Source organism: Fusarium odoratissimum (assembly GCF_000260195.1).
Source record: "Fusarium odoratissimum NRRL 54006 unplaced genomic scaffold supercont1.9, whole genome shotgun sequence".
Classification (NCBI taxonomy): domain Eukaryota; kingdom Fungi; phylum Ascomycota; class Sordariomycetes; order Hypocreales; family Nectriaceae; genus Fusarium; species Fusarium odoratissimum.
Genome location: NW_022158695.1, coordinates 1,426,412 through 1,452,124, shown reverse-complemented (window position 1 = coordinate 1,452,124; position 25,713 = coordinate 1,426,412). Strand labels below are relative to the sequence as shown.

The window sequence follows — 25,713 nt, the reverse complement described above, 5'->3', positions numbered from 1 at the left end:
TGAATTTTGTCCCAAGGATATGTATCACAGAAGAACATAGACTGAGATTTGCGCAAACTCACCAGGTGGCAGCGAAGAACAGATTATGGCACACGGCAAGATTCGTGAACAATCGCTTTAAGTTCATGTGAGCCCAAAGATTGCCTTCATACTTCGCCTGACACTAAATAGGTTGACATGAACTATGATCCACGTTCAGTAAAGGGGTCGCAACCAACAGGATAGGAGAACCGCATTAAATAGATTGTAAACATGCTAGTTATGAGAACTCAAATCCATCTACCATTGGCAATATATGCAGCACTTTGAATATCGACATTGGAACTTTTGTTGAGATAAGAGAATGAGACGCGATAACGTGGATTAATAATGCTCGCGGTCTGTCCCCGCTTAATTAGCACGTAATCGGCATATTTAGCACGCAAATCGCCAACTAATCAATGACGATTGCGGGGACCCCCAAGAATCTCAATCGCCCAATTCTTTTCCTCTTATCATCATTCATTTGAGGATATACAACATCTTCAAAACTTACAATGACGACTCAAGCTGATCCTGAGGGTCTTGCGCGAAGTACTGAGCAGACGCCGCTGCTAGCGGACCAGCCATCGCCGGAGATAAATGAAGCCGATAATGAGCCGGAAGCCGAGCCGACTCGGGAGAAAAGGCCGAAGAGCTGGTATGCTTGGAGGATATTCTGGGCTGTGCTTGCGATAGTGGTATTGGCGGTTTTTATCAAAGGCTGGATCGATGCAGATGAGACTGAGGTGAGATTGCAGTCTCCCTGAGAAATGCTTACTGACTTGTTTAGTTTGACCTCAAGAAAGCCCTCAAACGGGCTCTTGGCGGAGGACTCAGTGGCGCGGCAGCCATGGTGCTGCAAGTCTTACTACTGATGGTAGGCTATTGTCTCGAAAGTATGAATATGGTTCGGCTAACAGCGTGCAAAGCCTCTGCGAACAATTATGAACTATCAGTATCGCCACGGCACGTCCTTCACGGTTGCCACGCGGACTCTTTACACCGAGGGCGGAATTCGAAGATACTACCAAGGCATCGCACCTGCGTTGTTCCAAGGTTTGTGCTACTGTCCACGGCCTTGGAATACTGGTATCTGACTTACATAGGCCCAATCGCAAGATTCGGGGATACGGCTGCCAACGCTGGTATTCTCGCCTTGCTCCAATCAAACCCTTACCTCAAGAATCTTCCATCACCTATCAAGACCATTTTTGCCTCTCTATGGTAAATCGCAGCCCGCGTTCCTTTGCAGGAAGAAGCTTATTAGTTGCCAGTGCCGCTGCGTTCCGCATGATCCTCACTCCAATCGACACTTTGAAGACAACCCTCCAAGCTCAAGGTGCCCGTGGAACAGCCCTTTTGCGACGACGTATCAAATCGAACGGAATTGGCAGCTTGTGGTGGGGAGCTTTCGCTACCGCTGCTGCTACTTTTGTCGGCCATTATCCTTGGTTCGCTACGGTAAGTCCAAATTCAAATTTGAAAGACAAGAAATTGACGTGTTGCAGTACAACTACTTGTCCGAGGTCATTACTGAGCCCCCCAGACATCCTCTGTTCTGGTGGTTGCTCCGTCTCGCCTTCATCGGCTTCTGCGCTTCAATCGTCTCCGATTCCATCTCCAACTCATTGAGAGTTGTCAAGACCTATCGACAAGTCAATGACACCAAGGTTTCGTATGGTAAGGCCACCTATCTCACGAGCAGAAGCCAAAGTCAAGAACTGACATCATCATGTTTTAGCCGAAGCTGCACGCGCTGTGGTCATCCAAGACGGGGTTATCGGCCTCCTTGGACGTGGACTCAAGACTCGCATTTTGGCCAACGGCCTACAGGGCATTCTGTTCTCTATTCTCTGGAAGTTATTCCTCGATCTGTAAGTAGTCCTTGAATCACGTTGTTGGCTGACTACTAACACTCTAGTAGGTGGGAAAAGAAGACCTAAGTGTAACGGGCCAGGCCGATATCAATAAAGGTCTCGGCTCATCTGTTAAGCAAAGATATTTATGAAGGATACAACTCAATAGATTCTAAGATGGTTTTGCATGTTTTCTCATTATAGCCAGTCATATTGTAGCAACTCTGTCTCCGCATAGGTTTTAAGCAGCTAGACACTAAATTATTGAAATTTCCTCCAACACCTCAAGCCCTGTCCGCATCCTGTGTCGTTCCCTTTCAAAGGGCGACTGGGGACTTTGGCCATCTATCGCAACGACCTCACTGATGAGTTTGTATCCTTTCTCAGTAGAACGGAGTACATAAGGACAGGATGTGCCCATGAGCAGCCAGATTTCATCACCCAGTTCAGCTTCATTCCGGCATTGGGGGCGACCCCCACCATCTAAGATGAAGCGCTTGCCCCCAAAACTCGGGAGCTCCTTGCAGAATGTTTCCAAGATACCGAAGCGTAGCGCCTTTACAATTAGAACAGTGTTCTGACCGCCATCAGTACTCCTACCAAATCGGATGGAACCAATGGCATCTCGTCTGATCTGAGTGGTGATGCTAGCGAGTGGAAAGTTCTCCGAGTGTCCGAAAACAGAGAGTGTTGAAACAGTCGAGGAAGTCCAATCAGGCACCCATGATGGTAATTGGCATGAGGGTGCCTTGGCAAGTTGAGGCGCGTGTAAGAGTATGCTGAGATCTCCCTCGAAAAGAATTATCTTGACTGCACTATCGATCAGTACGTGTGAGAGAGTATTAGACTTGGAATAATTGGGCGTGATGTTGTATCCTGGGTGAGCAAGTCCCAGTAGGGAAAAGATCTTATCTCGGGGGTCAGTGGCCTTGGAATGACGAGCATCCAGGACCAACTTCTTAAAATCCATATTGCACTCTATCGGACCATTTCCCAACAATGTCTTTTGAAGAAGTAAGAACCGAGCAACATGACAAGTCTCCAGAGTGCGATAGTGTCGGTTGGTGAGAGTTTTCATTTCGTTCTTGAGCTCGCTTCTCGATGGTGAAAGTTCAGGAAAAAACTTCTCGGGGTGATGGGGGTTGGTGACTAGATCTGAATGACAGATGGCTTGGAGCCACGACAATTCGGAAAAGTCGCGGGCTTCCTTGTGATATAAGAAGACTGCAGTTTGGGAACAAGCAAACTCTTGACGAATCCAAGCCCGGCTCCACCATGGACATTCAAGTAGATCGTAAAAGGCATTCCAACCTTTGACATACTCTACCATCGTAATAGTGTAGGAATATTCAGCAGTATACTGATATACATCTCGCTCCGAAAACCAAGAAAACGCGTTTGGGCAACGCTTGTCTTGTCGGTCTGTCGAGAGGCAAATAAACGTTCCATGAGAATTTAAATAGATGTCTCGCATGAATGCTACCTGGTGCGATCTTTCTGAATTACTGTGCTGATTGATGCATATCTGGTCAATCCAAAGAATGCAGTCGTCCTCAGAATACTTGGTAGTGCTCCAATATGCCAGTGTCTCTTGAAGAGCACAGTCTAGATTGGCAAAGACATTGAACTCGAGCCCTTGTAAGATCATAGGTCTGGTGTTTTTGGCGCTACCTGCGCAGTAGGATATTGTGTGATATTTGCCGCTGATGTCTGCGAGCTTCTGTGGTGGGAGAAGATTGCCGTGGATCAAATCACTTCCAGGTTTCTTGAATACGTGGACTAATCTGATCTCGTGCTCAAGATAATTGAGATCATGATAAGAATATTTCGTCAAGAAATGCTCATTTGTCGGAGTTGCGAATATTTCTTGTGAAGGAGGCAAGTCATTGGTACTTGTATCCTTCGAGACCTCGTTTTTTGGAAGTTCCTTACTTGTTCCCAGGTTCGACATGGTTACTATCGAGTTCTGATAGAGAGGAAGAAAGTTGAATGAGCCGGTGTGGTGGTTAAGTGATGGTATTGAGCAAGAAATGAGGCTGGGGGGGCAGTGCCGCCACCAAAGAATACGCCTTTACTAAAAGCTACAGGTAATTCTTCAACTCGAATAAGCACTGGAGTATGACGACCAGGGAATAGTGGGGAAAGTTTGCCGCCCTTGATTACTACAGGATGGCTGAGTTATGAACGCTTTGTTCCACTTTCCAATAGCCATCTCAAAGATGAAGGTCTGCTGATTGGGCATCAAAGTGCTGTCAGCCGCAGTACTTGGGCAGTAATCGAGTAGCGTCGTTGTTTGTCATTTCAGGCACGGAGCGCAAATAAACCTAGAATACTATATATTTTAAATGCAATTAATTAAGAGTGTATATTACAATCAATAGATAATGTCAATCCCCATAGCTAGATCTCTATTTCGTAATCGAGATCTTGTGACAGTTGACTGCAAAGCCAACCAACAAGTGTTAGCTTTGACTTTGAGTTCGATTTCCATTTATTCCCTATATCAAAGGCTGAAATATATCTGGCCGCTAGGTATAAACTGGCCAAACACGGAACCACATCCCATAAGAGCCGAGTCGGCACGAGAGGTATCTGGAAACCGTAACAGGCTTGCTGAAGGTTGTGTCTCTGATATCTCGGACTCAAGGTCCATTATAGTGGTGAAATCGAACTTCGTCCCGCTGATGACCTTGGCAGAGATTCGAGCAATGACATTATCATCAGGTGACCACATTTCCATACGTGTATCTGACAGACTTTGGTTCTGTGGCATTGGCAAGAACTCAGATGATCCGGTATCGGATGACCCGCTATAAGTAAGGCTTCCTGGGTTATTGCCAAGAGAGTTAGCCATATGCGGCCGCCTGTGGCTAGGAGCTGTGGGTGTTGGACTACAGGCCAGGAGCTGGGAAGCGATCGGAGGCTCTTCAGGCGCCGCTATGGAATCCTCCATCGCCCAATTGGATTTCACTGCCGATGATGAGATATGCTCCTCCTTATTGACATCCCTTAGGCCCACTTCGTGCCCAAGATCATTGAATACTAATGCTTGACCTTCATCTTTCAGGTCAAGTTTAGGAGACCCCAGTGTGACGAGTCTTACATCTCGAGAATACTGTATAATGTCGGAGAACAGCGTCTGCGCGGTTATCATAAGTGCATATGGCTCGCGTTCGAACACCGCTATGATTGAGCCGCATAGCCTACCCGAGTCTCGTAGGACAACCCAAGAACCGGATGTGCCACGACCTGAAATATATGGCCAGTGATTAGCTAACTATCCTTCCAAGACTTCATTCCAAGGATCACTCACCCAAAGGTGCAGTCAGACGAATTTTACGTGTCCATATGGTCGTGCTCCCAACAGAAAAGGGCAATTTCGCTGGTTGCAGGAAACCTGCTGAGCCTTCGATTCCATTACCCAGCAAGACAAGTATTTCGTGCTCGTTCGCCGCCAGCCAAGAGTCAGGACACATATTCGATACATTCTTTCGTCCATTAAAATTGTAAATGTTGTCGTTGTGGCCTAAAGGAACACCAAACTCCTGTCGAGATACAAGAGCAAAGTCGGCAGGTATCGGGCCAGTTGAAATACTGACGAGTTTCAAATACGGTTCTTCGGGCGAAAGGGGGACCTCGGCTTGTTGTATGAAATTGATCATTCCTGATAGGGTTACTGGAACCCAACTGCCGACCTTTTCAAGACCGATATAGCCGAGATCAGAAATGGGGTCTGGACTGTTGGTATCGTTCTCCACGAGCTCGCACTCATCGCTACTTGCTTTTCCGTCATCATCCTCTGAACAGGAGTTCGAATCAGAGCTTTGAGGAGTGCTTTGTAGATCGTTCCCGTCCATCGGGGTCACCTCGTCCGTGTTTTGCAAGAAGTAAAGGAGCATAGTGTGTCCAGAGGTCACCCCAGCCGCGAGTGAGGCATTGATGACCAGTACGCCTCCGATGCGGGATACTTCCTGATAAACTATTCGCCCATCTTTAACAATGGTAGTTAAACAGACCTCACCACATTCGTAAGGCATACTGACGGTCCACCAGGTAACATGGGTATGTAAACTTGCGCCATGTGATAACTCGATGCCCTTTGTCAAGCTCAAACGTTCTAACGGCACAGAAGCTGGGCCGTTTGCTGACCTTAAGCCACCTTCAGCGAAGGTTAATGCATACTGGACCGAATCAAGTCCGAGTTTCCGAACTTCCTTTTGAAGCCTTTTCCAAACAGTACTGCTTCGAATGGCTTCATCGGTACTCCTTATCCAAATGCTTGGTTTTATGATAATTCGCTGCTCGTTGGGCAGGTGAACACCAGCAAGTCGTAGCTCGACGGTCCATGGTGTTGTTGCAAGTGACCTTCTCCATATCTTATTCCATATTCTGTTGAACTCCGGTGCAAGCTTCTCCCACGTTTCTGAGGCTTGTTCGAATAGGTGTTTGTATTGAGATTGCTCGGGCCAATGATGATTGGAGTACCAGACGTTCTTGGCCGAACAACAGATGCCCCTGGCCGTAGTTGGAAGTGAAAAGCGGGATTTATCAAATTCCAGTTCTAGAAAGCAGGGTTGCACCAAAAGACGGCCAGGTAGTTGGCATGTTGTTATCTGTGACGGACTTGTTGGTGGTGTAGTGAATAATTCGGTCTCGGATGAAGTAGATGTCATTCTTAGCATAGCACGGAGACATTTTGTGTTTTTTTTGTCGACAAAGCCTGTGATGCAAGGAAGGTTGGAAGAAGGCAAATCGAGTGTGAACAATAATCCGCGCGGGGGATGGGGATTCTCAGCCGCAGCAAGGATGACCAGAGAGCCTAGCAAGACAACACCACCCTGTTATTGGTTGAAACCCCGGTTCATCATGCAAGCCACGGTCACGCTGGAATTCGTACAGCACAAAAGAGTGGCCGAGACCAGTTTTGCCTGCATAAAGTGGCATGTGGCTTGTCAAGGCAGACTGGCTGGATACGGCGATGAGAGGGAGCCCAAGGCCTAGAAACAGCGGTTCGCGTCTCAGTTGTCTGTTGCAGTATTGTCTAGGGCCATTATCTCTCTCGTCATCTTTCATTTTTGAATCGATTCTGCAAAGTAATTCACGTTCAATCGCATTCGTTACCTTTATAGCTTGCGAAAGCTTTGGCCGAATAGGGCGATGCTGGCCAGCGGCACTGACCTCACAACACAACTTGGACAAAATGTCTTTACGGCAGCTGAAAAGCGACGGGAAATATGGGATTCTCAATCAAATATGGCCACGCATGACTCGAAACGACTTTGATACCTATATGGATCTATACGACAGATACTTCTTATTCTTGGAGGAGCAAATGGAGTTAATTGAACGGAAGTCAATTCTTTACTCGACGAAATCCATCGAAGAACTTGCATCAATTATCGATCGAATTCGGCAATATCCTCATAAACCAAAGTCCGAGGTGTTCGAAAACTCATCAGAAGAAACTATGAGATCAGCCGATATGGCCATAAGGATCTGGCTAATGATCCACATCCAACATTCATCATCTGCATCAATAGGTTCTTGGTGGTGGCCGAAAACCATGCCATTGAATCTACTGTTGCAAAATTGGTCTACGCCGAGCAAAAAGCAAGATCGCAAAAGTCGACACATTTCCCAAAGCTTCTCTATTGCGAACCTAGCTCACTACTACGGTTTCCAAGTAAAATGGACAAGTGATCTGGCCCAGCATCTGAGCATCGACTGGGAGTATAAACAAATTACAATCTTTGAGCACGTCATTTGCTTGCGAAATCACCTTGCATACCCCGACGACTGTCCACTTCCGAAGAAATTCGTGGGAGAGGCAATTGATACGATCAAACTGCTTTTTCCAGACGACAAGGACACGAAAGCATTCTTATCGAGAGATGGAAGAAAGTTCCTCAAGATTCCCTTTGGGCGTGAGCGTTCATTATCACTTGGAGACTTCTCATATTGGGAAACAGAGATCTCACAGCTATTGGACGTCTGGGAGCAAGGCCCCAGCGGTTGGTCTCAGCTACGACTGCGGCCTGACCGGAGTAACTTCTTGGAGTACTCTACGTTCTGGGCTGCAGCAGTGGTCTTGCTGCTCACTGTTATCAGCATCGTGTTTGGCGTGGCTGGCTTGGTACTCGCTAAGAAAGCATTGGATGTTAGCGTTAAGTCACTTGATGTATCGGTCAAGTCGTATGAGTTGTCTTTGGCTATTGCATGCGCTGAAGCGAACGCGACTGAGACTTTACCTGCTTTTTGTAAATAGCGTCTTGGGCATATATTTAGCGATATTAATTGATTCAACATGCACTGCATAGACAGGACTGTCACTATAGGCAGAGCCTGTGAGTCTATCATCAGTGATGTATAATCGTTCAATTCGAGGGCCGTTGCTGTAGCGCATGTTTGAGCTGTGTGGAAACTGGTATAATACTTCTACTCAAGATGTCTCTTGAACCAAGACACTGCCTGGTTGAACGCTTGCTCCTTGGCAAACAATTGCCTCTTATCTTTCATGTCTCCCTTGACAGCGAAGCCATGATGAACTCCAGAGAACAGATTGATCTGGAAGTCCTGCTTTGACTGGGACAGGATGCCTTCACTCTCATGGCGTTTCTCTACTGTGAAAAGATCATCGAGCTCTGCGGCTGCGATGGACAGAGGGCCAGTGATGGCAGACAACTCCTCTGACTCGACGAATGATGGATGGGCGATGAATCCAGCGTTGATACCATCCTTGTAGTGACGAATGAGGTGCTATGAGTGAGTTGTTAGCTGTCTGAAAATCTTCACGCTTGCGTATGTAACGAACTTTGGCTCCTAAGCAGTATCCAACGGCAGCGATCTGGGTAATGCCAATGCTCTTTAGGTACTCAATACCAGACACGACGATGGGATCCACAGCTTCCGCCGTGTGGGGATTCTTTCCATCAGAGCCCTCACCTAGCCACTTCATAATGTCGAATCCCTCAGGCATCTCCAAAGGCACCGGATCCCCATTGAAGGTGTCAATAACTAGGCATGTATAGCCCTCAGCAGCGAAAGCATCAGCCATAAGTTTGCTGTTTTGCCAGATACCAAAGATGTCTGGGAGGTAAAGAACAGCCTGCTTGGGCTCCTTGGAGGACTTTGCTAGATATCCAGTGACATTGCCGACTTTGACAATATCTCCCTTAGGAGTTCCCCTAAAACGTCTTAGTTGATAACTTCACCAAGTGGAATTATTGAGAGTGACTTACTCATGGAGATTGGCGATAGTGCAGCACGCAGCAGGAGGATGAGAAGCCATTTTCGATATCGTTTCAGTTGATGGAGTCACGTCGTTGAGGATCACAATTACCACGATAAGATATGGAACACTACCGCATGCATAAATACGATAATTTCCCCAATTCTAATCAGTTACTTGACAACAACTAGTCTCATGATCAAGTTAGTTCAGCTTGGACCTTGACTATAAACGGAATGGTCCGTGATCCGTTCCGAAGGCCGGAAGGTGGGTCAATGGCATTCCGGGGTCGGCAATTGTTCAGCAGATGATAAGTAAAGAGCCGATAAGATGATGTAGCCACATCATTTATAAGAAATACTGTCATCAAATAGATTCTAGACCAAGTAACTGATTATCATATTCTTCAATTCGCATTATACCCACTCAATCAATATGGCTACAGACGCTCTCCACGATGTCCGTCCTATGTTTGAGCTCCACGGACGAAACTACATCGTCACCGGTGGAGCTCAAGGCATTGGTTTCGCATGCACGCGAGCCATTTGCGAAATGGGCGGTAATGTGGCTGTGTTAGACATCCAGAAAGAACCTACTGCCGAGTTCAACACGTTGAGTGAGAAGTTCTCTGCCAAGACTGTTTACATCCAAACGGATGTTACGTCACAGGAGAGCATCAATGCGGCTTTCGACAAGGTGCTGAAGGAGTTTGAGACCATTGACGGTGTTGTACCCGCTGCGGGTATCGCTATTGATAAGCCGTTCCTGGAACAGACTTGGGAGGAGTTTACCCGTATTCAGGACATCAATGTAAGTTATCCGGTCTGCCAAGATGGATTTGACTAACAGGGATAGGTCCGGGGAACGTTCTTCGTGGCTCAACTTGCGGCCCGCCAGATGGTCAAGCAAGGTACAGGCGGAAGCATGGTCCTCCTCGCCTCTCAATCCGCACACATCGGGCTTCCCGGCTACCGCATGGCGGCATACAACGCCTCCAAGGGCGGTATCCTCATGCTCTCCAAAGCCTTGGCTGTTGAGCTAGCACCAAAGGGTATCAGGGTGAACACGATCTCACCAGGATTTGTGGACTCTGAGATGACGAGGACTGTTCGTGAGCTTAAGAGTAAGAGGGAGGGAGAGCAGATGTGGTTGGCACCGCCGAATCAGAGGTTGAGTACGCAGAATGATCTCACAGGGGCAGTTATCTACTTGTTGAGCGATGCGGCGAGACATACTACGGCGGCGGATATTCCGATTACTGGCGGGTTGCATGCTGGTACCATTGATGGATTGATTAGTTATGAGAACAACTAGGTTGAGTTTAGCGTTCAGAATGATATGAAATTGAGTTTATCCATCTTCCCAATCATTATTCCTTCAACCTCAACCCTTAATCTTCAACTGGGTATTCCATCACATACGGCTGCATCGTTGAGGGAGAGTCGGAACTGAGTCTCATTCTTCACGCTGTATTACCCAACGTATGTCTATCATATTCTTGGTATTGCCAACTGGCGCCACTGATAGCCAAGTCGGTTGTTATCAGCTGAATGAGATACCTTTTCCGCCGTGAGCCTCAAGTGATAAGCCTTCAGCTGACCAGCGGCCCGCGAAGCGGATACCGCACCCGGATCCGTTCCTGAACCCCATACCCGCCCGCTATCTTCAACATTATCCGGAATTGCGAATCATCGGCTACGGGATCATAATCATCATAATTCATTCCTGACGCTAACCGTAATCAAAATATACTCTCCGAAAACATGTGATTAACATCCCCAATAGGCCACTGCAACCTTAGCGAATCCTCCCAGCCCATCTGCATATCCGTATCCGAAATTACCGTCCCAGCCACTGCAAATCCACCCGGAACGACCCCGTTATTAAAAGGCGGCGAGTACTCCGCATAAGGCTGGAAATCCCCAACTGGCTGTGCGAGACTTGCTCTTCTGATTGACTCTGTGACGTTATCTAGACCCTCGTGGCTTCCTGGACTCGCTGGGTTTAGAATTCCCAGGCTGAGAAGGTTACGCCGCATTTCGATGAGGCGCTTGGCGAGACGACGTGCGGAGCGCGAGCGGTGGGTATATTTTGTTGTGAGGGTCACGCACATGCTGAAACTGCCGCCGAGAGATTCAATGAGATCGGGGGTTAGGCTTGGCAGCATCGTTGCTCTGTTTTGCTTTATGAAAGCGATGAGCAGAAATGCTAGACCAGCGGTGCATGCCAGTATATGCTGGTAATGTGGATGCTGTTTGCGGTAAATATCAGTAGTCACGTCAAGCGTGTGCAAGACATGAATGATATCGTAAACTCGATCAGTTGCCGATCGAACGTGGTTCTTTGTAATCTCAATATCCAACTCTGAGAAGAAGAATGGTTTAAGGAGTTGACTCCGAACGGATTCCGCTCGGAGATTTAGTAAAATCGTCCAGGTTGGCGGACGAGTTGATGGATCTGTATGCCACGTCTGACAGTTTGCAACGGTGTAATCACCAACAGCTTTCTTTCTCCACTGCTCGATCTGAAAGCTCATCAACTCAAATGAGTTTTCATCGTTATATCCTTCACCTTTTGCGGCGTTCGATATAGGTTCGCTGAAGCGATCGCTTATCAGGATGAAAGAGAGCATGGCCTTGAGGTATGGATTTTTGACAGACGATGTTGACATGGAGCTGAAGCTCTTGTCTTGGAAGTGTGTCGGTAGACCCGTTGCGTAGCTCCATTGCCGATCAAGGATGACAATACTGCTGATGAGAGTGCAAGCTTCTGTGCGCTGAGCCTCTGTCTTGACTGTATGTCTGAAGACTTCGGCGTTATGGAGACCAAGTTCCATCAGCATGCGACCTGCGATACCGCACATGCGCCAAGCTGAGCGGGGCATCTCTTGGAAGAAGTCATACCAGCCCTGTTCGAATTAGTAAATTTCTCATTTTAGACAGTGGTAATACCATACCTTGAGGAATATTATGGTCGCATGCTGAATGCTATTAGCGGGTGCGGCCAGCTTCGCATTTACAGCATCCTGAAAACTATCCCTCAACAAAGTCTCCGTATTCGAGCTCGAAGGGTTTCCATCAGCCCTCAAAGCAATAGCCAAGCACAAGTTCAATATCAATAACAACTCGTACGTAGCAGCTCCAGTGCTCGACGCCAGAACATCCCAGATTCCAGCACCAGCTTCAGCATACCACGAGCGCGTCTGCATGATGAGCGCATCGATATCAACAACGGGATGAAGTTCACCGACAACTTCTTGATAAATGTACAAAAGCTGAGTGGCGTCTTGCAACCCCATAATTGAGCGGAATGTCAAAAGCATGGCTGGATCGCCTTTGTCGATTGTGCGCGGTGAGACGGAGAATTGTGTATTTTGCCCATCGTTCTGATCTGCTTCGTCGGAAGCGTCGTCTTCGTGAATACTGGCAAGTTGTAATTGCTTTTGTTGAAGTGGTGGGCCTGGACAGCTATTTCGTCGGAGTTTTAGTTGTCCCACGTTCAATGCGTAGTCTGGACATGTTGGGCCGTAGAAATGTTGAGAGGCGGTTGTTCGTGAGGATTTTGGCGTTGAGCTCTGATCATCGGTGGTGGATTCAGTGTAACTGTGACTGATGATGGGTATTGTATTGGGATTTGCGTTAGGATTAGGGTCGCGGGGCCGTGTCGCAGCAATCATGGTCATTGGCGATGGAAGATTCGTTTGTTCCTGGTTACTCGAGTATTGCACTTGCGACGCCAAGCTATTTAATTGCTCCTGAAGACTAGAGAGCATATCAACAATCGCAGCTTGATTCGTCTGACATGAGGTCCCTGAAGTTGTGCAATCACGGTTCGTAGTCGCAGGGATCGGGTCAGTAATGACGGGCGCTGGAGGCGCTGCTGTCGTTGTAGTTGGGTGCCAATCGTCACTCTCAAGACTGGAGCTATTATTCTCAAGACTGCTGCTGTAACTGCAATTTTGGTTTCGGCTTGAGCAGTGCCTGCATGGCTGTCGTCCGTCGCATTTTCCCTTTCGTCTTCTACATGCGTCGCATGCGCGCAGAGCATATGGTGTCCTCCGTTTTCCGGTTTCTCCGGTTGAAGTGCTGGATTTCTTTACGCCTTTGGGTTCACGTGCCTGGGCCATGGCTAAAACAGGGGTTCCGTCTGCCCCCTTTGTCGCGTCGCGTTGATGAGTATCCCAGTGTAACCAGTCAATCGAGTCTGTCCTTTCATTTAATATTCTTTCGAGTATGTCGGAAGTCGGGTTAGAGGTGAGAAAGGCGGGAACTCGGGGGCAAAAGGTGAAGAAACACCGCGTTGATTATTTATCTTGGTCAATCTTGACTAGCGTCGGTCTTCACCTTGGACCCATGCGGGGTAAACCTGACTAGACTGAGATCGGCGAGACTAAGCTTCTACTTCTTATCTCTCATAATTTTAGCTGCAGAAATAAGTAGCGGACTTCTATCGATTCGGTTTAGGTGGTGGCCAACGGCTTACATGAGCGGTTTGGAGGCCAATCAGATATTATCGGTTTGCAAGACCCTTATCATTCACCCCGGTTTCGGAAGAGCATCCGCTGCATTGGTTGGGAGGGTTCAGGGTAGATGATTCAGATTATCACATTTGACGGCATGGCCGAGTCAAAAGATGCAGGTGAAAGCGCTCAGCTGGAAACATAAACGCCTCATAGTCATTAATGGTGGCAATGTCTTAGACTGTTGGTGAGGACGTTGTAAGGGTTGCGGTAGGACTAGACAATTGCCGCACTGATACCAATGCGCTTCAAAGATAATGTGTCATCACGATTGCGATTTGCAGTACTCTCTGGCATCACCCCAGGCATTTGTGCTTTTGACATGTCAGAAACAGCAAAACTCGCAAGCCAATGGTCTTATACAAGTTTACCTCTTCATACAATAACACTGATTCAATTGGCTATAATTCCTCCATGGCTATTGAGGCTCAACAGCACGCGGATCTTGAGCGTCCAAACAAGACCCCGAGTGGGGCAAAGTTGTCGTCATACTTCGGGACCGAATACTACCCGCGGGAAAGAAAAGTTAATGTTTTACTCAAATCAATTGACGCCGAACTAATGCTTCTAACAAAATGCTACACTAAACCTCCCGAACCTTGTAACTAAACATCTCATTCGAAGCCACCGAATTCCTATCCCTCATCTTCGCCGCTGTATCAATACCCGTCACCGGCACACGATACTCATACTTGGCACCCTCCTTCTGTCCTGCAACAGGATACGGGAAGGGAAGATACTGCGGTATCAAACCCAACTGTGCAAGAACAGTGCCTTGGTCCCACGCGATATGCTCATGGTAGAGACGATCGCCGCGGATGTTTACGACTGCTGTGAAGGGGACTTCCATCTTCTTGTCGGTTGGTGGAACGCCGGGAAGTCTGAGATGTTAGTGAGGGATACTAAGAGGGACAGGAAGTGACGTACAGCCAGTCAATTGTCTTATTATGTGTGAACTTGTAGAGGAACTCGTCAACTACTCGGTCAATACCGATTGTGCGGCTGATGAGTTCAAGTTCTGTGTCGTCGGAGTTTTGAAAGATGAAGTTATCGCGGTAGAAAGTTGTAAGTGACTTGCGACCAATGCCACCGGTAAGCTAAACCGATGTTAGTATCTCAACTCATCCTCAATGTTCAAAAGCTGCAGTGAACTTACAGTAGGCACGTGATTAACATATGGCTGATCAACCATAGTACTCATCGTATGCTCAACCGAGCGGTCCGCAAACTCATAGTACGTATGCTCATCCCAAATAGCCTCAAGATCAAAGTAAGGTCCATTAGTTAGAGGCTTTAGGAAAGTTAGGTTTCTTGTGTGCGATAGAGACTCAGTCCAGTAGTCAAAGTCATCTTGGAATGGAGTTGCCATGAGATGAGACTTTGCGCTGGAGTATGAGTATGTTGTGAGGCCATCACCTCTCTCAATGATGGCTGTGCGGCCTGCAATGTGGCGCAGGATGGGGATATTGGACTTTTCAAGGGTTGCGAGATCTGCGTCGTTGGCGTAGATCACGGCGCCTACTAGACCAGAGTTGTTGACTGAGCCAGCTACCTGGTTCCATAGCTTGGGGTCATATGCTGTCAGAGAATTAGTATCACGTCACCAACCAACACATGGACTCACTCACCGATAAGTCCAACCTTGCTATCCTTCTCCAATTGCTCACAGCCCCTCAAAGCTTTCAAAGCATCACTCAACACCTCACCCGCATCTCTCTTAAGCGCCTTAGCCTGTATCTCAACAACAGCATACCCCTCCTCAGCCCACTTCAAAAGAGCAGAGGGAACACCCTCAACAATCTCCAAATGCTTCTCCGAGTCAGGACTCAGAATAACAAGACCAGGACCATGACCCCGTCTCGAGAGTGGAGGCAGAAGAGTTATCCCCTCACCAACAATCTCAGGCTTGGCCTGGGGAAGAGGAGCAGGAGGCTTTGAAATGTCGGCGTACATTGGGAAAATTGATTGGTTGATTTTCGAGTCTGGGGGTAAAGGTGGTCTAGGCGCTGCTCGAAGAAACAATATATAGATAGTAAATTAAAATGTGAAGTACGTAGAGCGGAACTCCGCCGAGGTTTGGTTGAACCCCGGATTATGATACGAGGGGTTATCGCGAACCCCGCTTTTGACAAATCTTATCGCAGATCTGAGATAAACGTTTCAGTTTCGGAACTTCCGGTCGGAAAGTCCGTAGGCGCATGATGCGCTGTTAGTCTTTAAGCTAAACATGATAACCGAGTCAACTCCAGCGAGTCATCTCTGTTCCTGCGTCACTAATCTGGATTAGATATATGAGTTACAGGGTTCGGAACGCTTATTGAAGCTCTCGTGTCGTTCCGTAGTGATGATTTACCCCAGATAAGGCAACTGATACGTGGGGACGGAATGGGGGTGACGGAACGTGGAATCTGGGGTAGTAGCTAAGCTAGTGTTATCGGCATTCCTTGTTTACGACAGTTCTACAGCAGTCGAGATATCGTTCCGACATGCATTGGTTGTTTGAGGGGTTCAGCTGAGTTGTCAGTTGGAGATTAGACGAGGTTTTGGAGTGAAACTGATGTTTGGGGATACCCGACGCTTGTGGTTGGATAGATATAGAAAGCCCATGGTTCGCCCCCTTGGCTTGTTTGCATCATCATACTTGCTTCTTTCAACTAATTGAGGATACACGATCTTGCCTTTTACCTCTCAACACTCATTCTTCTATCTTTATCAAGACAACATGACTAGATCCTATGATGTCGTGGTTGTAGGCGCTGGTAAGCCTCTCCCTTCTGCTCCCAGAGACATCGTCATCTAACAAGTCAGGATGGTTCGGTCTGGCCGCCGCAAAAGCCATTAGACAAATCAGCCCCCACGCCAATCTGGCCATCCTCGAATCCGCCGAGTCATGCGGTGGCACTTGGTCCAAGAACCGTCTCTATCCCGGTCTCAAGTCCAACAATATGAAGGGCACATACGAATTCCCCGACTTTCCCATGGTCGAGAAGACATACGGCGTCAAGCCCAATAGCCACATTCCCGGAACTGTCCTCCATCGATATCTCACCGACTTTGCTAAGCACTACGACTTTCACGATCGAATCCAGTTTAACACTTCTGTTAACTTGGTAGAGCGAAATGGCGATGCGGGCTGGAGAGTTAGTGTTACTTCCCCCGAGGGAACAGAGAGTATCACTACTGAGAGATTGGTGCTGGCTACTGGTCTTACATCAACACCGAATATGCCCCAGTACAAGAACGCTGACAAGTTTGGCGCTCCTCTCTTCCACGCTAAGGACTTCTGCAAAGAAGCTCCTAACCTGAACGTCAAGAAGGCCATTGTCGTCGGTGGTGCCAAGTCTGCCTTTGACGTTGCTTACGCTCTGGTTCAAGATGGCGCAACAGTCGACTTGGTTGTGCGCCCTACAGGAAACGGACCAGTCTGGATCGCTCCTCCTTTCGTCACACCTCTCAAGAAGCGACTTGATCAGTTGCTCAACATTCGATGGATGACCTGGTTCAGTCCTTGCCCTTGGGGTCAGGAAGATGGTTTCCCTGCTGTACGAAACTTCCTCCATGGAACTTCTGTCGGCCGATTCCTCGTCAGTAACTTCTGGAAGGCTTTGAGTAACGATGTCACTGGGGCTATCGGATACGACTCTCACCCTGAGCTTGCGAAGCTCAAGCCTTGGCACTCTGCTTTCTGGATTGGCAGTGGACTTAGTATTCTCAACTACGATAGCCCTTTGTTTGACCTTGTTAAGCAGGGTAAGATCAGAGTTCACATCGATGATATCGAGTCACTGGAGCCTAACCGAGCTGTCCTTGCATCTGGCAATGTTATTGACACCGACGCTATCATTTGCTCAACTGGATGGAAGAAGGAGTCTACTATCAAGTTTGCGGAGGATGAGCTTGGTCTTCCCTACTCAACAGAGAAGAGGCGCTCCTTAGCCCAAGCCGCGGACGAGAAGGTCCTCTCTCTGTATCCCAGCCTCAAGAAGCAACCAGAGCTCAATGTCAAGCCCAAAGAAGCCAATCCTCTTCGCTACTACCGCTTCATGATTCCCTCCGGTATGGTCAAGACCCGTGACTTGGCTTTCGCCGGCATGATCTCAACCGTCAGCACAGCCACATGTGCAACCATCCAAGGCCACTGGATCGCTGCTTTCCTCGCCGGCAAGATCGACCGCATTCCTACATCCGACAAGGAGATCACCGATGAGATTATGCTTCACACTCAATGGGGCAAGTGGCGATACCCTTGCGGTTACGGAGCCGATCTTCCTGATCTTGTATTCGAGGGTCTGCCTTATTGCAACATGCTTATGAAGGATATGGGACTCGAGACACATCGCAAGGGAAGTCGGTTCCAAGAACTCACCTCGCCTTATCTCCCTGCTGACTTCAAGGGATTGGTTGAGGAGTGGAAGGAGAAGCATGAGGCTACTGAAGAGATTAACGGTGTCGAGGTTGAGCAACTTGCTGGTGCGCTGAAGAAGGCGTAAGGTGTATTGTTTTGTCGTTAGCATATATCCATGGTCGAGATTGTTCGCGCTACTGTCCATTGGCAGTTATCGCATAATAGCAGAATGAAAACGAGTATTCTTTAGTATTTTCCTGTGACTCTTTTCTCGATCATCGAGGTGCTCATGAAGACTGTGATTAACGTTCTCTAGCGTTGGCGGCCTATAGTTGCAGGCTTTTAGTCAGTGCGTTCTAGCTGCTCTCGCATTGCTGGAGGAGGCTGGTCACTTGAGCTTCAGCGCTGACGCCAACAGCCTAGACTATGCGTTTCGCCAAATCACGTCGCTGTTCGTTGGCGTGGGTATGACTTGTTATCGAGCTCTCATAAATGACGTTGCTATAACAATGCCAAAGAATGCTTGGCGATTTTCTTACATCTGCGACAGATCCAATTGAGTTATTTGAACCTTGTACACTGATGTCATTTGTCAGCCTGAAGCGCGCCCTTGAAATGAACTATGACGCTGCTTACCATCAACTGATGCGACCTTGAATTATACTTAAAAGAGCTTATCTCGACTTCAAACTCGCTTCACCATCATCGAACACGCAGTGCAACAGCGCAGAATGGACCGCAGCTTCGATATCACGACGGACACGGGCGCTGCGTCGATTCACGGCGGCATCATTCCCCTAGAACCCCTCAATCCGAAAGCGAAGCTAAGAACAGCCAATCAAGCCAGCACCAACAATGACAGCGACGCGCAACTGAACCCTCCAGTTCCCGAAGAGGAAAATGCTTCAAGCGCACAAGACTCAAATGGTCTGGGGATATCCAAGACAAGAGGTGTCATTGTCATCGTCACTCTTGCAGGCATCAGCTTTCTCAATACCATGGGCTCCGGCATTCTCATCGCTGCGCTTCCCAAAATTGCTGACGACGTTGGACTCTCTGAGAACCTCATCCTCTGGCCCGCAGCAGTGTACGCGCTCGCAGCTGGATGTCTGTTACTCATCTTTGGTGCAATCGCGGATGTCGTCGGAGCCAAGTTGATGTGGGTTACGGGGAGCTTTCTCTTTGTAGCTTTCACATTGGCTGTTGGCCTTGCTCAGACGGGCATTCAAGTCATTCTTTTTCGCACTCTACTTGGGGCCTCGATATCGATGTGCTTGCCTACAGCTGTCAGCTTAATTGCCAATACCTTCCCCAAGGGCCCTTGGAGAAACGTCGCGTTTGCGATCAACGGCATGGGCAGTCCTCTTGGATACGCTCTCGGCCTCGTTCTTGGAGGTATCTTCACCGATACGATCGGCTGGAGATGGGCTTACTACATGAGCGCAATCATCAACTTTTGTCTATCCACAGGCGCGATCTGGTCGCTTCCCTCTGTGTATACTCCATCAGAGCGGAAATGGACGACGCGCTTGATGCATGAGATTGACTGGGTTGGAGCTACCACTATGAGTGTTGCGCTCGGCATGCTGCTCTATGTCCTTGCCATGATCTCATCGTCGTATAAAAGGCTGGATGACCCGCAAAATATTGCACTGTTGACCGTTGCCATTATTCTGTTAGCTGCATTTCCCTTTTGGATGGACTATCAGGTCAAACGCGGAAAGCCAGCCTTAATACCCAACAGCCTCTGGAAGAATCGGTCTTTCACATCCGTTTGCATTGCTGTTTTCTTGTGCTGGGCTTCGCTGAATGGTATTGAGTATTTCACAACGCTATAGTGAGTCCCTTGAGATACTAATTTGATCACTTACTGACCCTGGCCCCGTAGTTTCCAAAAGGTCGAGGGTCTGTCGGCTCTAGAAAGCTCCCTCAGATTTCTACCGCATGTCATCATGGGTGTGGCGGTCAACATCATCACTGGCTTCCTCATCGCCAAAGTTAAGGTTCGCACGTTAGCTGTTGTCTCAGCACTTGTGACAATGGTGGCCGCCCCTCTGATGGCGACCGTTGACGTTGGTGAGAACTACTGGCTTGCTCCTTTTTGGGCCATGTTCCTTTCACCCGTCAATCCGGATGGTAGGTTAAACCGCACTTTGACCTGGTCAAGCTAATGTAAAATAGTATTATTCACTGTGTCAAACCTCGTGATTTCCGACGCTTACCCCCCAGAGATGCAGTCCCTCGCTGGTGGTGTCTTCAACGAAGTCGCTCAATTTGGCAACTCAGTCGGTTTGGCCATTACCGCCGCAATTGCTGCTTCAGTTACAGAGCACTCTAACATCACGGAACGCCAAGAGGCTTTGATGAAAGGGTATCGGGCTGCATTCTGGGCCATCTTTGCCAGCTGCAGCACTGTCACCATTGTAGTATGGCTTGGGTTGAAGAAGGGCGGTATCGTTGGAAGGAAGCAGGATTAATTATGAGTGTCCAGAATTTTTAATAACTTCAAATGGTATATTCGTAGCAACTACTTAACTAAGACTTTCCAAAGAGCCTTCTAGCAAACCCTCGAGCTCCTTCTGAGCACGTGATCATCTTCTTACGATCTGCCTGGAACTGATCGGGAGAAGTCAAGACGCATTGGTTGACTTGCTCGTGTTTCGACGTCCTGAACCGTGTTTGACACATCCAGACGCCCTTGAGAAACTCCCCAGGTGACGGTATCACTCTTATCTCATGCTCTGGTAAAGACATGATGAACTCGGGTTTCAATACCCCACAAACAGCTGCTGCCCAGTTATACGGAAGGGCTGGTTTATGAGATGCCCAGTCCGTTTGAGACCATTGCGGAGCCACTGCAATTACTTGGAGCGGTTCAGTACCCATGATGTTCTTGGTATAGGCGTGTTGGGGGCGGATTGTTGGTTGTACTGTATACTATCAAGACGTTAGAACAAGAAGAGTGTGGTTCCTCCTGAAGCAATCAACGAACCTCGTGTATTGTCCCACAGATCATTTTGCCAAAGACTTTGCAATGATCTTTATGATAAGGCGGATCCAGTAAGACACCATCCACTTTACTAACCAAGTTGTCTGTCTTGTACAGTATACCCAGCTCTGTGAGAATAATCTCGATCTCAGGGTGAATTCCATCCCATCTTGGAGGTCCCTCAACGACAATGACAATGTTATGCCATGGAGGGGGGACATCGTCGCCAAGCTCCAAACGCTGCGTCAATCCAACAACTGCAGTGGTGATAAACTCCCATTGGCGTTTGAAAACAGAAGAAGTAGTCATCGTCGTCACTGGAATGTAGAAGACAATTTTGATGTCTCTAGGTTTTAGATATCGCTTCGGTCGTAGAGTGTCTTTCTGCGAGGGTAACTCTTGTGCTGAACACGTCAAAGCTGTGAAGCTATTGCAGGAGGATTCGATATAGTAATCTTCAGACAAGAGATCTGTGACCGCTGTTGGCATGGGCCAGTTGATCACTAATTTGCCGTGGAAAGTCTCAACCCCCAAGTAGCTGAAGTCTGGCATTTCTGACAATACGTCATATCCGGAAAGGGTAAGGCGGTCTGTCTTCGATGCGTTTGTTGAGACACCTTTCGTTACCTCAGGTTCGTCATTTTCGTAGTCGTGAGAGTACCTTTCATTACTGTCATATTTTGCAGGACCCGGTTTGAACTGTCGTTCCTGGGCGGCTTGACTGGTTTCGGTTGATCGGTCCTCAAATATCTGCCTCTCATGAACTCTTGCATGGTCTGGATAATGGATTCCAGCGACTCCTCGTGCATCGTCCTGTGATGATGTAGACTGGGCTGAAGTCGTTAAACGCTCGACTTCGCCCAAATATGCCTGATTTACGTGAGCTTGCCATTCTTTCTCCTTCTTCTCCCAATATTTTGTTTCACTCTCTACTGAGGACTTCTCCCATTCCTCAAGGTAAGCGTCATCGGGCGGTACTACAAGCTCATCATCTTCCTCGGAAGGTTGCCGATGACCTGAATGGTGGAAAGCGATCGGCTGTTGGATGTGCTGCTGTGGAGACTCGAGCGAACGTTGGACGTCTTTCAGCTTTGTTTCAGCCAACCTTTCCTCGCGCTTTTGCTCTTCCCATCTCTTCTTCTTCAACTTGTATGACACTGGATCGCTCGCTGCAGAATCCAGCTCCCAGTCCGAAAGATAAGCAGGATCGGAAGGCTTATCGCTCCCTTCCTCTTTCTCAAGAACAAAAGATGGTGCTTTTGTGCTAGAATCTCCTCCATCGATAGATGCGCCATCCATGGCCTTCTCAGTATATGTCGTCATCTCCTCAAGAAAGTTCTGAAGGATGTAGTCGTTTCCTCCTTGCTTCGGTAATCGTTGCTGAAGGCGAAGTATTTCTTCCAGAATTTGCGCCGTGTCATCTTTTATCGCTGACGTCTCATTAAGAATCGCTGATGTGTCGTTTTTAATCTCTTTGGTAACGTGCCTATATGTATTGGTGAACCTGTCCCAAGTAGTCGCGTGGGTACTTACAGTGATATCATATCCAGAGCTAACTCCAATGCTGCCTTATGAGCCTCAAGATTTGAGCGCAGTTTTGCGACATCTCCTTGTCCATTGATGGCCCAACCAGCCTTGGATTTGAGTCGGTTATCGCCGCCATATTTCGTGATACACTCTTGTAGCTCTACGACCACCGAGTTGCAATTGGTTACGATACCCGAGACATGTTGTTCGAGAGTCGTGGGAAATGTCTTGCTCTCATCAGCCACATCTTCCTGGATGAGTTCAAGGACTGTTTGTAGAGAGAGCAGCTCACGTGCCACCCGGTCAAGATCACCCCGGGCTTCGCGACAAGTGCGAACAAAGGAGTTGATGGACAGTGATAGGGACCCAATGGTTGAAATGAGAGTGGCGCATCCTGTCGCTATCGATAAAGGGTCCATGATACTATGAGATATCCATGATCATTGACATGCGACAGTGAGATTCTCGAGCGAGGGGTACTGAAACCGGTTTTCAGCTGACGGGGATCATTTGATCTGGGATGCCCAATTGGTTGATGAGTTCAATGCATTTTACGAAGGCGCTTAACAATTATTCAGTTGTGTCATTGGTTCATTAAGATGCCAAGCTTCAACGGTAATCGAACGATAATCGATAAGTTGAATGATGTTATTCGCATAATTCTTGCATCGTCAGAAATCGCTGAGATTCGCGCACAATTGAGTATCGCTGGTACCACCGAGAGCTATGTAAAGATGACAGAAAGATGTCTAGTATATAAACTTAATTGGATGTTGTAGTACAGCCGTTCATTTAAGAATGCCTAGTAAGCACAGCAACAATTCCTAGGTGATGATTATGGTTTCTCAAGAAGGTATACTTATGTATAATCTTAAAAATAAAACATCGTTTTTTTTGGGGGGGGAGGGGCTCTAAAAATGGGTACGATGCCCTAGGAAGATAACTTTAATACGTCAAATGCAAGTAACCTTTGCAATGCCTCAATCCGAGGCTAACGTCATTCGCAGCTCCGCCTTCTGTTCCGTGTGTCACGAAATTGAGGTCGGAGGAATGGTAGGTCCACCAGGTTTTATGCTGGCAGTAGATCTCACTATCCTGGGAACCAGGCCACTCAAAAATGAGTGACTAACATTAAGAAATAATCATTCTCAAAACTCGCCTAAACCTGCGTTGGCATGCTTATCTCGTTGTCCCGGGTAGATGGAGAAATACGTGACGACAATGGCATGATCAGAGCGCCTCGTCGAACTAACGATGCGCACACGAGTAATGGTTCAAAACAGCTTGCACGGAGTTGATCCGTTGTCGCTAGTGAATAAACTCTCGTGCTGTAGTGCTTGCATAAATCTAATCGGTCTAATGGTGAACGTCAGCCACCCGGAGGAGATGCGCCGGACATACAAGTGTCATGGTGCATGGCGATCGCCAGAATCTGGTTAACGATAGGGCTGTGTGAGCGGCTACTTCAGGGGAAACTCGATCTGGCCAATCGAAAGCTCCAGCCTAAATAGTCTATGCCATCATAAGTTTGCTTGTGAGATCTAATGACAGTGCTTTGGGACTAGTAGATCCATGCAAACATCTCCCTGAATGTCGTGAATGAGACTGTCTAACTCTATTCTCTCATCAATGACAAGCTGATAATTCATTTCCATCATTCTCACCGATAATTGCTCTGCAAATTGGCCCATACCCCGGGTTTGGCTGCTATTGTTGCTAGTTACACCGCATCATCATCTAGTCTGAATGCGGGGTGAGCATTGGGCGATCACCGATATTTGACCGTGAATTTCTTGTGCGACATTGTGTTGGGAATTGAACAAAGCAAAGTCAATGACATCTACGAATATGCTCACGGCGAAGAGCAGAGAACAAACACTTCGATCAATTCGATCAATTCGATCCATGACGTCAATGAGTTCGTATGTCTCAGCGTTTGCTCGATGAATATGAGAGGATTGATGTTTATAAAAGAAGGACAAATCTCTAAGTTGTGCTTCCGATTCATCATCATCAAACACTCAATCTCATTAACAATCGCAAACAACTTCACCAACCTTCACCACCACCAACATCAACTACTTCATCATGTCTGACTACAAGCCCACTGGTACATCTTCCCTTCCACTCTCCCTCATAGAACAGTCTCTAACAACATACAGAGCACGACGGCCTCCGCAAGGACGGTCAGCCTGACGGTCGTGTCGGCACTGGCGAGTTCGCTCACGGCAAGGTTGACCCCCACAAGGCCGGCGAGCAGGGTGGAAAGACTTCCGGCTCCGGCGAGGGCCTTGGAAGCTCCGATAGCAGCGGTGGTGACTACAAGCCCACTGAGCACGGTGGCCTGAAGAAGGACGGCAGCCCTGACCAGCGTGTCAAGGGTAACTAAGGCGTTACGGATTATGCAGCGATATCTAGTATGTAAAAGACAAAGCTTTAACATCGATTTCTCATGTCGACTCTACTATAGTGAAAGTGAACGTGATGTATGTGACTTGAAAGGACTTTGATTATTTGAATGATGCACATGAAGGAGCTGGGACACGCAAACATCATGTCTTGCTTATTGGGTTATAATGCCAGCATGCATAGCGTCATAGTGATGAAGCACATTGTCTCACTCCAAAGCTTCACTGAACGGAAGCACTATCATTGTTAAAAACTTCATGATTCAGATAATCTTACCGATTTTGAAGTTTTAATTGACATGGCATCCGGGTTTTGTCCAAATGTTCCCGATTGGCTTCATTCACAACGTTGGCTGAGCCGCAAAACGCCAACACAAGACCACTCTATCTGAGCCGCAGACTAGGAAATAACATTGCGATCTACATTTCGTATCGCAAATATTTCCTCTTTCCTCGAGCGACATCTGTAACAGACCAGACTATGTAAAAAAAATAAGCTTCGATAGATTGACTCGCGTCTCACTCTCAGGGCTGAGGCCAGTATCCACCGCGGAGCCGAACCCTCAGCATTGACCAGGGTAAGCACATGGCATTTTGACAACACCACGCGATGAGGCTTGAGCCACGAACTATCTATTACCTTCTGTCCGGGATCAATTCATCCTGTCTCTAATCATCCCAACACCACGTTTTTCGAATTGGTACTGGATAAGCCCCTTTTATTTAGTGTGAGTTGACCAAGGCTAACTAATCTCTCAGGCTTGTGTTCCGGGCTTTTGGGTGTTGATGGACGCTAAGATGCGGAGCCGCAAAAGCAAAT

The 25,713-nt window shown here is 47.8% G+C and overlaps 12 protein-coding genes across 13 annotated transcripts; 6 read left to right on the top strand and 6 right to left on the bottom strand.

Moving 5' to 3' along the window:
• The first annotated feature begins 448 nt into the window (after positions 1 to 448).
• On the top strand, positions 449 to 2,233 carry FOIG_06915 (uncharacterized protein). The gene is made up of 8 exons (XM_031206154.1): positions 449 to 767; positions 812 to 898; positions 951 to 1,077; positions 1,128 to 1,245; positions 1,296 to 1,482; positions 1,530 to 1,701; positions 1,763 to 1,895; positions 1,946 to 2,233. Exons 1-8 carry the CDS (start codon positions 537 to 539, stop codon positions 1,962 to 1,964), a joined length of 1,074 nt encoding a protein of 357 aa, XP_031064878.1. The 5' UTR covers positions 449 to 536; the 3' UTR covers positions 1,965 to 2,233.
• On the bottom strand, positions 2,050 to 3,866 carry FOIG_06914 (uncharacterized protein). The gene has a single exon (XM_031206153.1). The coding sequence runs from the start codon at positions 3,826 to 3,828 to the stop codon at positions 2,134 to 2,136; it is 1,695 nt and encodes a 564-aa protein (XP_031064877.1). The 5' UTR covers positions 3,829 to 3,866; the 3' UTR covers positions 2,050 to 2,133.
• Positions 3,867 to 4,200: 334 nt separating this feature from the next.
• On the bottom strand, positions 4,201 to 6,618 carry FOIG_06913 (uncharacterized protein). Its single transcript, XM_031206152.1, has 2 exons — positions 5,191 to 6,618; positions 4,201 to 5,126 (listed from the first exon to the last, which is right to left on the bottom strand). Exons 1-2 carry the CDS (start codon positions 6,557 to 6,559, stop codon positions 4,381 to 4,383), a joined length of 2,115 nt encoding a protein of 704 aa, XP_031064876.1. The 5' UTR covers positions 6,560 to 6,618; the 3' UTR covers positions 4,201 to 4,380.
• Positions 6,619 to 6,851: 233 nt separating this feature from the next.
• On the top strand, positions 6,852 to 8,142 carry FOIG_06912 (uncharacterized protein; the record flags this gene model as incomplete). Its single annotated transcript, XM_031206151.1, has 1 exon — positions 6,852 to 8,142. The coding sequence occupies exon 1, from the start codon at positions 6,856 to 6,858 to the stop codon at positions 8,140 to 8,142; it is 1,287 nt and encodes a 428-aa protein (XP_031064875.1). The 5' UTR covers positions 6,852 to 6,855.
• Positions 8,143 to 8,312: 170 nt separating this feature from the next.
• FOIG_06911 (uncharacterized protein) lies at positions 8,313 to 9,271 on the bottom strand (the record flags this gene model as incomplete). The annotated part of the gene is made up of 3 exons (XM_031206150.1): positions 9,116 to 9,271; positions 8,689 to 9,061; positions 8,313 to 8,633 (listed from the first exon to the last, which is right to left on the bottom strand). Exons 1-3 carry the CDS (start codon positions 9,163 to 9,165, stop codon positions 8,313 to 8,315), a joined length of 744 nt encoding a protein of 247 aa, XP_031064874.1. The 5' UTR covers positions 9,166 to 9,271.
• A 169-nt stretch (positions 9,272 to 9,440) lies between these two features.
• FOIG_06910 (uncharacterized protein) lies at positions 9,441 to 10,462 on the top strand. The gene is made up of 2 exons (XM_031206149.1): positions 9,441 to 9,915; positions 9,961 to 10,462. The coding sequence occupies exons 1-2, from the start codon at positions 9,541 to 9,543 to the stop codon at positions 10,417 to 10,419; spliced, it is 834 nt and encodes a 277-aa protein (XP_031064873.1). The 5' UTR covers positions 9,441 to 9,540; the 3' UTR covers positions 10,420 to 10,462.
• Positions 10,367 to 13,394, bottom strand: FOIG_06909 (uncharacterized protein). Its single transcript, XM_031206148.1, has 2 exons — positions 12,062 to 13,394; positions 10,367 to 12,013 (listed from the first exon to the last, which is right to left on the bottom strand). Exons 1-2 carry the CDS (start codon positions 13,229 to 13,231, stop codon positions 10,847 to 10,849), a joined length of 2,337 nt encoding a protein of 778 aa, XP_031064872.1. The 5' UTR covers positions 13,232 to 13,394; the 3' UTR covers positions 10,367 to 10,846.
• Positions 13,395 to 14,150: 756 nt separating this feature from the next.
• On the bottom strand, positions 14,151 to 15,719 carry FOIG_06908 (carboxymethylenebutenolidase). The gene is made up of 4 exons (XM_031206147.1): positions 15,253 to 15,719; positions 14,781 to 15,202; positions 14,552 to 14,721; positions 14,151 to 14,505 (listed from the first exon to the last, which is right to left on the bottom strand). The coding sequence occupies exons 1-4, from the start codon at positions 15,575 to 15,577 to the stop codon at positions 14,208 to 14,210; spliced, it is 1,215 nt and encodes a 404-aa protein (XP_031064871.1). The 5' UTR covers positions 15,578 to 15,719; the 3' UTR covers positions 14,151 to 14,207.
• Positions 15,720 to 16,114: 395 nt separating this feature from the next.
• Positions 16,115 to 18,210, top strand: FOIG_06907 (uncharacterized protein). Its single transcript, XM_031206146.1, has 2 exons — positions 16,115 to 16,383; positions 16,433 to 18,210. Exons 1-2 carry the CDS (start codon positions 16,347 to 16,349, stop codon positions 18,112 to 18,114), a joined length of 1,719 nt encoding a protein of 572 aa, XP_031064870.1. The 5' UTR covers positions 16,115 to 16,346; the 3' UTR covers positions 18,115 to 18,210.
• A 404-nt stretch (positions 18,211 to 18,614) lies between these two features.
• FOIG_06906 (uncharacterized protein) lies at positions 18,615 to 20,574 on the top strand. The gene is made up of 3 exons (XM_031206145.1): positions 18,615 to 19,806; positions 19,858 to 20,105; positions 20,151 to 20,574. Exons 1-3 carry the CDS (start codon positions 18,701 to 18,703, stop codon positions 20,444 to 20,446), a joined length of 1,650 nt encoding a protein of 549 aa, XP_031064869.1. The 5' UTR covers positions 18,615 to 18,700; the 3' UTR covers positions 20,447 to 20,574.
• On the bottom strand, positions 20,457 to 22,944 carry FOIG_06905 (uncharacterized protein). 2 transcript variants are annotated; one of them, XM_031206143.1, is made up of 3 exons: positions 22,492 to 22,944; positions 20,962 to 22,444; positions 20,457 to 20,906 (listed from the first exon to the last, which is right to left on the bottom strand). In XM_031206143.1, the coding sequence occupies exons 1-3, from the start codon at positions 22,902 to 22,904 to the stop codon at positions 20,505 to 20,507; spliced, it is 2,298 nt and encodes a 765-aa protein (XP_031064867.1). In that variant the 5' UTR covers positions 22,905 to 22,944; the 3' UTR covers positions 20,457 to 20,504. The 2 variants fall into 2 exon arrangements, with proteins under 2 accessions (XP_031064867.1, XP_031064868.1); XM_031206144.1 differs by having other exon boundaries at positions 20,457 to 22,444.
• A 1,629-nt stretch (positions 22,945 to 24,573) lies between these two features.
• Positions 24,574 to 24,874, top strand: FOIG_06904 (uncharacterized protein; the record flags this gene model as incomplete). The annotated part of the gene is made up of 2 exons (XM_031206142.1): positions 24,574 to 24,595; positions 24,648 to 24,874. 2 exons carry the CDS (start codon positions 24,574 to 24,576, stop codon positions 24,872 to 24,874), a joined length of 249 nt encoding a protein of 82 aa, XP_031064866.1.
• Positions 24,875 to 25,713: the final 839 nt, after the last annotated feature.